The sequence below is a fragment of the Argopecten irradians genome, chromosome 4 (genome assembly GCF_041381155.1).
Source record: "Argopecten irradians isolate NY chromosome 4, Ai_NY, whole genome shotgun sequence".
In the NCBI taxonomy this organism is placed as follows: Eukaryota; Metazoa; Mollusca; class Bivalvia; order Pectinida; family Pectinidae; genus Argopecten; species Argopecten irradians.
Window position 1 is genome coordinate 34684842 of NC_091137.1, and position 13799 is coordinate 34698640.

At 39.7% G+C, this 13799-nt stretch overlaps 1 protein-coding gene and 1 long non-coding RNA gene across 2 annotated transcripts in view; one reads left to right on the plus strand and one right to left on the minus strand.

Moving 5' to 3' along the window:
• LOC138321433 (uncharacterized) overlaps positions 1-13621 on the minus strand; it is a 43391-nt gene extending 29770 nt beyond the window's left edge. The window contains exon 1 of the long non-coding RNA XR_011208330.1: positions 13471-13621. This is a non-coding gene — a long non-coding RNA (uncharacterized lncRNA). The remainder of the gene's footprint in view (positions 1-13470) is intronic.
• Positions 1-13799, plus strand: part of LOC138321432 (cytosolic phospholipase A2-like) — a 49558-nt gene that overhangs the window by 30892 nt on the left and 4867 nt on the right. The window contains 11 exon segments of the mRNA XM_069265118.1: positions 4577-4622; positions 9166-9315; positions 10568-10641; positions 10643-10684; positions 11068-11105; positions 11424-11556; positions 11689-11825; positions 12263-12485; positions 12819-12933; positions 13216-13353; positions 13489-13590. Coding sequence (XP_069121219.1) covers positions 4577-4622; positions 9166-9315; positions 10568-10641; positions 10643-10684; positions 11068-11105; positions 11424-11556; positions 11689-11825; positions 12263-12485; positions 12819-12933; positions 13216-13353; positions 13489-13590 — 1198 coding nt within the window.

Here is a 13799-nt window from a genome sequence, read left to right on the forward strand (position 1 = left end):
AGTACTGTATATAAAGGTTATACGAGGTTACAACATCACCAAAGGCTGGGCAGGCGACCTTAGTAAGTACTGTATATAAAGGTTATACGAGGTTACAACATCACCAAGGGCTGGGCAGGCGACCTTAGTAAGTACTGTATATAAAGGTTATACGAGGTTACAACATCACCAAAGGCTGGGCAGGCGACCTTAGTAAGTACTGTATATAAAGGTTATACAAGGTTACAACATCACCAAAGGCTGGGCAGGCGACCTTAGTAAGTACTGTATATAAAGGTTATACGAGGTTACAACATCACCAAAGGCTGGGCAGGCGACCTTAGTAAGTACTGTATATAAAGGTTATACGAGGTTACAACATCACCAAAGGCTGGGCAGGCGACCTTAGTAAGTACTGTATATAAAGGTTATACGAGGTTACAACATCACCAAAGGCTGGGCAGGCGACCTTAGTAAGTACTGTATATAAAGGTTATACGAGGTTACAACATCACCAAGGGCTGGGCAGGCGACCTTAGTAAGTACTGTATATAAAGGTTATACGAGGTTACAACATCACCAAAGGCTGGGCAGGCGACCTTAGTAAGTACTGTATATAAAGGTTATACGAGGTTACAACATCACCAAAGGCTGGGCAGGCGACCTTAGTAAGTACTGTATATAAAGGTTATACGAGGTTACAACATCACCAAGGCTGGGCAGGCGACCTTAGTAAGTACTGTATATAAAGGTTATACGAGGTTACAACATCACCAAGGGCTGGGCAGGCGACCTTAGTAAGTACTGTATATAAAGGTTATACGAGGTTACAACATCACCAAAGGGCTGGGCAGGCGACCTTAGTAAGTACTGTATATAAAGGTTATACGAGGTTACAACATCACCAAAGGCTGGGCAGGCGACCTTAGTAAGTACTGTATATAAAGGTTATACGAGGTTACAACATCACCAAAGGCTGGGCAGGCGACCTTAGTAAGTTACTGTATATAAAGGTTATACGAGGTTACAACATCACCAAAGGCTGGGCAGGCGACCTTAGTAAGTACTGTATATAAAGGTTATACGAGGTTACACAACATCACCAAAGGCTGGGCAGGCGACCTTAGTAAGTACTGTATATAAAGGTTATACGAGGTTACAACATCACCAAAGGCTGGGCAGGCGACCTTAGTAAGTACTGTATATAAAGGTTATACGAGGTTACAACATCACCAAAGGGCTGGGCAGGCGACCTTAGTAAGTACTGTATATAAAGGTTATACGAGGTTACAACATCACCAAGGGCTGGGCAGGCGACCTTAGTAAGTACTGTATATAAAGGTTATACGAGGTTACAACATCACCAAAGGCTGGGCAGGCGACCTTAGTAAGTACTGTATATAAAGGTTATACGAGGTTACAACATCACCAAGGCTGGGCAGGCGACCTTAGTAAGTACTGTATATAAAGGTTATACGAGGTTACAACATCACCAAGGGCTGGGCAGGCGACCTTAGTAAGTACTGTATATAAAGGTTATACGAGGTTACAACATCACCAAAGGCTGGGCAGGCGACCTTAGTAAGTACTGTATATAAAGGTTATACGAGGTTACAACATCACCAAAGGGCTGGGCAGGCGACCTTAGTAAGTACTGTATATAAAGGTTATACGAGGTTACAACATCACCAACGAGGCTGGGCAGGCGACCTTAGTAAGTACTGTATATAAAGGTTATACGAGGTTACAACATCACCAAGGGCTGGGCAGGCGACCTTAGTAAGTACTGTATATAAAGGTTATACGAGGTTACAACATCACCAAGGCTGGGCAGGCGACCTTAGTAAGTATGTACTGTATATAAAGGTTATACGAGGTTACAACATCACCAAAGGCTGGGCAGGCGACCTTAGTAAGTACTGTATATAAAGGTTATACGAGGTTACAACATCACCAAAGGCTGGGCAGGCGACCTTAGTAAGTACTGTATATAAAGGTTATACGAGGTTACAACATCACCAAGGGCTGGGCAGGCGACCTTAGTAAGTACTGTATATAAAGGTTATACGAGGTTACAACATCACCAAGGGCTGGGCAGGCGACCTTAGTAAGTACTGTATATAAAGGTTATACGAGGTTACAACATCACCAAAGGCTGGGCAGGCGACCTTAGTAAGTACTGTATATAAAGGTTATACGAGGTTACAACATCACCAAGGGCTGGGCAGGCGACCTTAGTAAGTACTGTATATAAAGGTTATACGAGGTTACAACATCACCAAAGGCTGGGCAGGCGACCTTAGTAAGTACTGTATATAAAGGTTATACGAGGTTACAACATCACCAAAGGCTGGGCAGGCGACCTTAGTAAGTACTGTATATAAAGGTTATACGAGGTTACAACATCACCAAAGGCTGGGCAGGCGACCTTAGTAAGTTACTGTATATAAAGGTTATACGAGGTTACAACATCACCAAAGGCTGGGCAGGCGACCTTAGTAAGTACTGTATATAAAGGTTATACGAGGTTACAACATCACCAAGGGCTGGGCAGGCGACCTTAGTAAGTACTGTATATAAAGGTTATACGAGGTTACAACATCACCAAGGGCTGGGCAGGCGACCTTAGTAAGTACTGTATATAAAGGTTATACGAGGTTACAACATCACCAAGGGCTGGGCAGGCGACCTTAGTAAGTACTGTATATAAAGGTTATACGAGGTTACAACATCACCAAAGGCTGGGCAGGCGACCTTAGTAAGTACTGTATATAAAGGTTATACGAGGTTACAACATCACCAAGGGCTGGGCAGGCGACCTTAGTAAGTACTGTATATAAAGGTTATACGAGGTTACAACATCACCAAAGGCTGGGCAGGCGACCTTAGTAAGTACTGTATATAAAGGTTATACGAGGTTACAACATCACCAAAGGCTGGGCAGGCGACCTTAGTAAGTACTGTATATAAAGGTTATACGAGGTTACAACATCACCAAAGGCTGGGCAGGCGACCTTAGTAAGTACTGTATATAAAGGTTATACGAGGTTACAACATCACCAAAGGCTGGGCAGGCGACCTTAGTAAGTACTGTATATAAAGGTTATACGAGGTTACAACATCACCAAAGGCTGGGCAGGCGACCTTAGTAAGTACTGTATATAAAGGTTATACGAGGTTACAACATCACCAAAGGCTGGGCAGGCGACCTTAGTAAGTACTGTATATAAAGGTTATACGAGGTTACAACATCACCAAAGGCTGGGCAGGCGACCTTAGTAAGTACTGTATATAAAGGTTATACGAGGTTACAACATCACCAAAGGCTGGGCAGGCGACCTTAGTAAGTACTGTATATAAAGGTTATACGAGGTTACAACATCACCAAAGGCTGGGCAGGCGACCTTAGTAAGTACTGTATATAAAGGTTATACGAGGTTACAACATCACCAAAGGCTGGGCAGGCGACCTTAGTAAGTACTGTATATAAAGGTTATACGAGGTTACAACATCACCAAAGGCTGGGCAGGCGACCTTAGTAAGTACTGTATATAAAGGTTATACGAGGTTACAACATCACCAAAGGCTGGGCAGGCGACCTTAGTAAGTACTGTATATAAAGGTTATACGAGGTTACAACATCACCAAAGGCTGGGCAGGCGACCTTAGTAAGTACTGTATATAAAGGTTATACGAGGTTACAACATCACCAAAGGCTGGGCAGGCGACCTTAGTAAGTACTGTATATAAAGGTTATACGAGGTTACAACATCACCAAAGGCTGGGCAGGCGACCTTAGTAAGTACTGTATATAAAGGTTATACGAGGTTACAACATCACCAAAGGCTGGGCAGGCGACCTTAGTAAGTACTGTATATAAAGGTTATACGAGGTTACAACATCACCAAAGGCTGGGCAGGCGACCTTAGTAAGTACTGTATATAAAGGTTATACGAGGTTACAACATCACCAAAGGCTGGGCAGGCGACCTTAGTAAGTACTGTATATAAAGGTTATACGAGGTTACAACATCACCAAAGGCTGGGCAGGCGACCTTAGTAAGTACTGTATATAAAGGTTATACGAGGTTACAACATCACCAAAGGCTGGGCAGGCGACCTTAGTAAGTACTGTATATAAAGGTTATACGAGGTTACAACATCACCAAAGGCTGGGCAGGCGACCTTAGTAAGTACTGTATATAAAGGTTATACGAGGTTACAACATCACCAAAGGCTGGGCAGGCGACCTTAGTAAGTACTGTATATAAAGGTTATACGAGGTTACAACATCACCAAAGGCTGGGCAGGCGACCTTAGTAAGTACTGTATATAAAGGTTATACGAGGTTACAACATCACCAAAGGCTGGGCAGGCGACCTTAGTAAGTACTGTATATAAAGGTTATACGAGGTTACAACATCACCAAAGGCTGGGCAGGCGACCTTAGTAAGTACTGTATATAAAGGTTATACGAGGTTACAACATCACCAAAGGCTGGGCAGGCGACCTTAGTAAGTACTGTATATAAAGGTTATACGAGGTTACAACATCACCAAAGGCTGGGCAGGCGACCTTAGTAAGTACTGTATATAAAGGTTATACAAGGTTACAACATCACCAAGGGCTGGGCAGGCGACCTTAGTAAGTACTGTATATAAAGGTTATACGAGGTTACAACATCACCAAAGGCTGGGCAGGCGACCTTAGTAAGTACTGTATATAAAGGTTATACGAGGTTACAACATCACCAAAGGCTGGGCAGGCGACCTTAGTAAGTACTGTATATAAAGGTTATACGAGGTTACAACATCACCAAAGGCTGGGCAGGCGACCTTAGTAAGTACTGTATATAAAGGTTATACGAGGTTACAACATCACCAAAGGCTGGGCAGGCGACCTTAGTAAGTACTGTATATAAAGGTTATACGAGGTTACAACATCACCAAAGGCTGGGCAGGCGACCTTAGTAAGTACTGTATATAAAGGTTATACGAGGTTACAACATCACCAAAGGCTGGGCAGGCGACCTTAGTAAGTACTGTATATAAAGGTTATACGAGGTTACAACATCACCAAAGGCTGGGCAGGCGACCTTAGTAAGTACTGTATATAAAGGTTATACGAGGTTACAACATCACCAAAGGCTGGGCAGGCGACCTTAGTAAGTACTGTATATAAAGGTTATACGAGGTTACAACATCACCAAAGGCTGGGCAGGCGACCTTAGTAAGTACTGTATATAAAGGTTATACGAGGTTACAACATCACCAAGGGCTGGGCAGGCGACCTTAGTAAGTACTGTATATAAAGGTTATACGAGGTTACAACATCACCAAAGGCTGGGCAGGCGACCTTAGTAAGTACTGTATATAAAGGTTATACGAGGTTACAACATCACCAAAGGCTGGGCAGGCGACCTTAGTAAGTACTGTATATAAAGGTTATACGAGGTTACAACATCACCAAGGGCTGGGCAGGCGACCTTAGTAAGTACTGTATATAAAGGTTATACGAGGTTACAACATCACCAAAGGCTGGGCAGGCGACCTTAGTAAGTACTGTATATAAAGGTTATACGAGGTTACAACATCACCAAAGGCTGGGCAGGCGACCTTAGTAAGTACTGTATATAAAGGTTATACGAGGTTACAACATCACCAAAGGCTGGGCAGGCGACCTTAGTAAGTACTGTATATAAAGGTTATACGAGGTTACAACATCACCAAAGGCTGGGCAGGCGACCTTAGTAAGTACTGTATATAAAGGTTATACGAGGTTACAACATCACCAAAGGCTGGGCAGGCGACCTTAGTAAGTACTGTATATAAAGGTTATACGAGGTTACAACATCACCAAAGGCTGGGCAGGCGACCTTAGTAAGTACTGTATATAAAGGTTATACGAGGTTACAACATCACCAAAGGCTGGGCAGGCGACCTTAGTAAGTACTGTACAGGTTACATATCACCAAAAGGGTTAAGTACTGTATATAAAGGTTATACAGGTTACAACATCACCAAAGGCTGGGCAGGCGACCTTAGTAAGTACTGTATATAAAGGTTATACGAGGTTACAACATCACCAAAGGCTGGGCAGGCGACCTTAGTAAGTACTGTATATAAAGGTTATACGAGGTTACAACATCACCAAAGGCTGGGCAGGCGACCTTAGTAAGTACTGTATATAAAGGTTATACGAGGTTACAACATCACCAAAGGCTGGGCAGGCGACCTTAGTAAGTACTGTATATAAAGGTTATACGAGGTTACAACATCACCAAAGGCTGGGCAGGCGACCTTAGTAAGTACTGTATATAAAGGTTATACGAGGTTACAACATCACCAAAGGCTGGGCAGGCGACCTTAGTAAGTACTGTATATAAAGGTTATACGAGGTTACAACATCACCAAAGGCTGGGCAGGCGACCTTAGTAAGTACTGTATATAAAGGTTATACGAGGTTACAACATCACCAAAGGCTGGGCAGGCGACCTTAGTAAGTACTGTATATAAAGGTTATACGAGGTTACAACATCACCAAAGGGCTGGGCAGGCGACCTTAGTAAGTACTGTATATAAAGGTTATACGAGGTTACAACATCACCAAAGGCTGGGCAGGCGACCTTAGTAAGTACTGTATATAAAGGTTATACGAGGTTACAACATCACCAAAGGCTGGGCAGGCGACCTTAGTAAGTACTGTATATAAAGGTTATACGAGGTTACAACATCACCAAAGGCTGGGCAGGCGACCTTAGTAAGTACTGTATATAAAGGTTATACGAGGTTACAACATCACCAAAGGCTGGGCAGGCGACCTTAGTAAGTACTGTATATAAAGGTTATACGAGGTTACAACATCACCAAAGGCTGGGCAGGCGACCTTAGTAAGTACTGTATATAAAGGTTATACGAGGTTACAACATCACCAAAGGCTGGGCAGGCGACCTTAGTAAGTACTGTATATAAAGGTTATACGAGGTTACAACATCACCAAGGGCTGGGCCGGCGACCTTAGTAAGTACTGTATATAAAGGTTATACGAGGTTACAACATCACCAAAGGCTGGGCAGGCGACCTTAGTAAGTACTGTATATAAAGGTTATACGAGGTTACAACATCACCAAGGGCTGGGCAGGCGACCTTAGTAAGTACTGTATATAAAGGTTATACGAGGTTACAACATCACCAAGGGCTGGGCAGGCGACCTTAGTAAGTACTGTATATAAAGGTTATACGAGGTTACAACATCACCAAAGGCTGGGCAGGCGACCTTAGTAAGTACTGTATATAAAGGTTATACGAGGTTACAAACATCACCAAAGGCTGGGCCGGCGACCTTAGTAAGTACTGTATATAAAGGTTATACGAGGTTACAACATCACCAAAGGCTGGGCCGGCGACCTTAGTAAGTACTGTATATAAAGGTTATACAAGGTTACATCACCAAAGGCTGGGCAGGCGACCTTAGTAAGTACTGTATATAAAGGTTATACAAGGTTACATCACCAAAGGCTGGGCAGGCGACCTTAGTAAGTACTGTATATAAAGGTTATACGAGGTTACAACATCACCAAAGGCTGGGCAGGCGACCTTAGTAAGTACTGTATATAAAGGTTATACAAGGTTACAACATCACCAAGGCTGGGCAGGCGACCTTAGTAAGTACTGTATATAAAGGTTATACGAGGTTACAACATCACCAAAGGGCTGGGCAGGCGACCTTAGTAAGTACTGTATATAAAGGTTATACGAGGTTACAACATCACCAAAGGGCTGGGCAGGCGACCTTAGTAAGTACTGTATATAAAGGTTATACGAGGTTACAACATCACCAAGGGCTGGGCAGGCGACCTTAGTAAGTACTGTATATAAAGGTTATACGAGGTTACAACATCACCAAAGGCTGGGCAGGCGACCTTAGTAAGTACTGTATATAAAGGTTATACGAGGTTACAACATCACCAAAGGCTGGGCAGGCGACCTTAGTAAGTACTGTATATAAAGGTTATACAAGGTTACATCACCAAAGGCTGGGCAGGCGACCTTAGTAAGTACTGTATATAAAGGTTATACGAGGTTACAACATCACCAAAGGCTGGGCAGGCGACCATAGTAAGTTGTAATTATAAATCACTGCTGACAACATTAGGAATCAGAGAAGTATCAATGGTATGTTCCGGGTAACACAGGATCCTTATAAACATACTGTATGTCTGCTGGATACAAATTACTTCAAGTTACCAGGGTATCGCAAATATGAGGCAAAAAAGTACCAGTAGTCTAAATCGTGTAGACAAAATAGATTGTGGAATTTTCAAGGCAGGTTGTCTCTTTATCAAGACACTATAAACAAATACTGTCACATTATAAAGAATTGACAATAGCAAAGACAAGAAGACAAAGGAAACAAATACACTTAATACAGTAAAAAATGTGAAACTCAATAAAGCCTTTGGCGAGTGAAGGTCAAAGGTAGAATCTAGGACGGTTTTGTCACACTGTTATACTAGTAAAGAACTATTGAAACTGTTGCAATGGATGATTTATTTAACCCAATCAGTGCCCTGTCCCAAAGTTCATTTACCTGGAATTTAAATCTTTGTGAAGTGCAGACTTAAATAAATGTACTTTGTAAATTCTTTATCTAAATACAGAATTGTAAAAAGTCTAAATATATGGTCCTATTGAGTGCCAACTCTAGGACCAGATTGTCTGGGCTGTAGTAGCTAAGTGGTTAAGATATCCTGACATATACACCCCATGTGGGGCATTTGCCAGATACATTTATTGGCAACAGGTGGATGGTTTTTCTCTGGGTACTCCAGCTATCCTCCGCCTTCTAAACCTAGCTCATCCTTAAACAATCCTAACCAAACTAAAACCAGATTATTTGAGATTTACTATGGTTTTTTTCCTGCAAATATGTCACTTAACAATGAGAGTAATTAACACACCATGTGATACATGATAATGTTCGTGCGGGACTATTGTTTCTATTGGTGAATAACGTCAAGAGATGATATCCCGCACTAACATCATTTCGGTGGCAAGATTACAAAGAGTTACGTTTCATCACCACTGGAGATACTAGTCCCGCACAAATGTTATCAGGTATAATGTGGTACGTGTATTATTTCAATTCTATGATTATGCTTGCACTTAAAAACTTTATTCTGTTACAGTGGATACCCCAGATCCCTATGTAACACTCTACATCAAGACAGCGCCTAACTGTCTACAGAAAACCTCCATCAAAGACAATGATGTCAACCCTGTATGGAACGAAACTTTCACCTTCTACATCGACCCAAGGGAACGAAGCAACAAACTAGGTAAGGATCAGGCTCATCATGTCTCTCACTGAGATCAGAAAAACTGATAGAAATATAATATTGGCAAAAATGGGGATGGGAGTGTGGGTTGCCTTTCTCGACAGGTGGCAGCACAGGACTTTCTGTGACCTTGACCTTGTCGTCCTAAACCTTAAATTATTTTGAATTATTGACATAGGACTTTAAGTCTACAAAGTTATTTAAAATTTGTTTTGAAAATTGAAAATGAAGGATCTTTCATAAATTATGACAATAAATTTGACAATATGATTTTAAATACAAAAGTGTCAAAAGTACAAAATCTTTATTCTAACATGACCAGATACAAAATCTATACTCTAATTGACCAGGCACACTGACCAGGTACAAAACGACCAGGTACAAAGTCTATATTACTGCTGACCAGGTACAAAGTCTATATTCTAACTGATACAAATCTATAATCGTAATGACCAGGTACAAAATCTATATTCTAACTGACCAGAAGGTACATCTATATCGTACTGACCAGTCAAGTTATATTCTAACTGACCAGGTACAAAATCTTTATTCTAACATGACCACATACAAAATCTATATCTTACTGACCAGGTACAAAATCTGTATTCTAACATGATCACATGACCAGATACAAAAACTTTAACAATCTTGTGTGATCTAATATATTTCTACAAATAGCTGTTGTGACCTTGGCCTTGACTCACAAAAATCAAACTCATCCATATAGTATAAAGCTATACTGAAATGATAAAGAATCATGAACATACCAAATTATGTAGGTATCAAAAATCTTGATAATAGAATACTATATACTATAATTGACTTTGTCATAAAGAGATAGAAATTCTGTATTCTTTGTTTTCTTTGTGTTCAGTGATCTGTATCATTATACGACTTTATCATGTTAAAAATAGCATTACCCAGAGATGTTCTGTAACCCTATCCCCACCCACCACATGTATCAGTGTTGCCACCCATCACAGTATAACTAAATTAACCTAATAATGAAAGATTCCCATCATTATCTATGACTTATCCGATGTGTAGCGTGACCTTGTATACAAAATTTCACTTTCTAAATGTTACAGAATAGTAAAATATCAGATAACAATATCTATAAGTATCTATGACTTATATGACGTATAAACAGACGATGGACGTTTGATTGATGGTGTCGGATCACTCCATACATGACAACCATCCAGTAGTACCATTGTAGTCCTATCTCATCTTCATTTCACTTTTGTTACAGAAATATCCCTGATGGATTCTAATTACCTTATGGATGAACCGCTCGGGTCACAAATCATTGATTTAAAGGAGCTGCCCGTATCAGGGACGAGAAAAATACTCATTGGAATTTTTTGGGGTAAAGATATTCTTTTTCAGTAAAAATTCTTTTGAAGTAAACATGAGTTTAATGTTACATTTCATTTAGAAATAAATATTAAAATTAAAACCAACTGAAGATCATATACCTACTGTCAACACAGGGGCTTGATACAAAATCACACCTCCAAAATCTATTTCGACTTTCTGTGTCATTCAAATAACAATCAGCTGTATAAATTTTCTATAGAACGTTAAATAGTCATTAATCTCTATTTGAATTAAAATTTGACACAATTACATGTACTTAAGCCAAAAAATACCCTTTTTATCAAATTGATATTAAAAATCCGTTCTACATTGCTTGTATTTTGATTTCATCATAGACTTTTGTAAAGAAACAAATTGTCTTATAAATTTCAGACATCAGTAGTTGACTTTGAGCTATGGGCAGACATGAAGTAAGTAATAATGATACTGTAATAACATGTTATAAATTACTGTATATAATGCATAATGGGGCTAATGATCAAATATTCTCATGTTTGAATATAGAAATGCCACTTTTCACAAATATAATGATCACTCAGATTTTATTTTTGGTCACAAGAGACATTCTAGCCCAAGTCTGAGTTTCAAACTAGGGGGAGATAATCAAAATTAAAAAAATATTTTCAAAATATCTGAGTTCTATAGCTGATCCAAATCTTTTTGGACTCATAACTTTGCCTTTACTGACATCAATCCCATACATGTATGTGTACTGTTCCCTTTTCAAGTTGTGAGCCTCAGTTACGATTCAGTCTAACTTTGAGTGAGGAGGAGAGGGAATTTGTGGAGAACAGAAAGATGCGAGTGTTTGAAGCAATGAAGAAATACCTCGGGGAAGATGCTCCCGTATCTACACAAGAGGTAAGTGAATATAGACTAAAACCACAGATGATATTTAAACCACTTCATGGTGGCTGAATGGTTATATTTTTCGTGCCATCCTGTCTTGTCAAATGGTGTCCTACTTTGACCTTTTGACCTTTTGTGTTACAGGTACCAGTGATAGGTGTGATAGGGTCCGGAGGAGGATTCAGGGCCATGACCGCTTACAGCGGAGTTTTTAGTGCTTTAGTAGAAACAAATATACTGGAAATGGTCACTTATGCTGGAGGACTGTCAGGATCAGCCTGGTAAGTAGATTAATAAATATATCTTTTCAAATTTTTAATGTGATTTTCTCCCCTTCAAAAGATGTGAAGATGACAAATTTCAGCTTACCTTAATTTCAGAAAGAATGATCATGTAAAGAAATTTGGACCCTTACTTAACGCTAAGTCCAACAAGTGATTGGAGTTGAATTTGGACCCTTACTTTCTGCTAAGTTTAAGGAGAGGAATAATAGCCAATACAGCTTTACATACCTTGATTTTAACACCTGTTATTTTACATACAGGTATTTATTCCAGCTCTTTATCTACATTTTACTATAAATTTTACATACAGGTATTAATTCCAGCTCTATATATACATTTTACAATTAATTTTACAACTACATAAACAGCACTATTTTATTACGGCTTATACTCCGGAAAATATACTATCATTTTACTATTAATTTTACATACAGGTATTTATCTCAACTTTACACACATCCTGAATGGCCAAAGAAGTCGCCACTTTTACTCCAGGAGGAGCTGAAGAGTAACATAGACTCCAGTCCGTTTTACCTGTTAGGACCAAACAGTATGTACTCTTATGTCTCCCGCATCATGGAGAAGCGTCGTCAGGGGCAACCCGTCAGTTTTACAGACTTTTTTGGCCATCTCGTTGGGGAGACACTTCTTAAAAACGTGAGTACAATGTATAAATTTCTTTTAGGATTATGTTCCAAAGTGAAGATAAACACTTTGCTGTATTATTAATCAGTTACCAAAAAAGCATATAGTTAGATTTTCACGAGGATGGTATTTTCACAATGATGTGGAACATAATGATAGAGTGATATAGAATGATTATATCAGCCCAGAAAGTCAAATCGTGAAAATCTACCACTACTAAGATTTTATTTTCTTGATAAGATTGCGCAAATTTTTATCAGTATAATTAACTGGCTTTACAATACCATTGTTATCTGAACTTTTAGACAGAGGAGATATCTAAAACGGTGATGATTTGCTTTTCAGAGACAACATGCAAAACTGTCAGACCAGAAAGAGAAGATCAGAAATGCTGACATCCCAATGCCATTGTACACTTGCCTGCATGTTAAAAAGTCGGTGTCAGCCATGGTATTTCATGGTAAGTACTTGCCATTCTAAACAACATGTTATACATCTTATATAAATCACTTTCAATGGCCTGGATGAATGCATGTGAGGGTTCTCAGAGTGGGACAAAACCAGACTACCCAGAGAAAACCAACATGATCTAGTAGGTGACACCTGACCTTTTCATGCCTCAAACCTCGGCCAACTAGAAGAAAGGCAAATAGCTTAACCACTACACCACTCATCAGTTTTAGACATACAAGAATAGATATATAATGGTCACATCATCAAACCATTATATTTCTTTTTACAGAATGGATGGAATTTACTCCGTTTGAGATTGGTCTACCAAAGTATGGCACATTTATGAAGTCAGAACACTTTGGAAGTAAATTTTTCATGGGCCAGTTGGTAAAGAAATACCCAGAACAGCCTCTCCACTTCCTTCAGGGTAAGAATATTTTCTATTTTCTAATTTTTTGAGGATTAAGCTATTTCACTAAAGATTTTGATAAGTTGTTTTTCAGTATTTTGAATGTATTTGAGGTAACAAATGACATTGACTGACCTTTGTTCTATGATACAGGTGTGTGGGGTAGTGCATTCTGTATCCAATTCAAACGTCTTCTCAAGGACGACAAACGCACGGATGAGTGTCGCATCATACAGGAGGAACGAGAGGAGCTTGGTTGGTACTCCTGGTCTTATTTTAGATGTAATGATATCTGTACAATATAAAAATGAGAGATATTAGTAGAGTACAAGTGATGGATATCTAAACCTGGAACTCAAAACTAAGTACCTGATAAAAAAATGTTTAATTTTACATTAATTGAACAATCTAATCTCAAAATTTATTACTGAATAGACGCAATCTTTGAGATATGTAGCAAATGA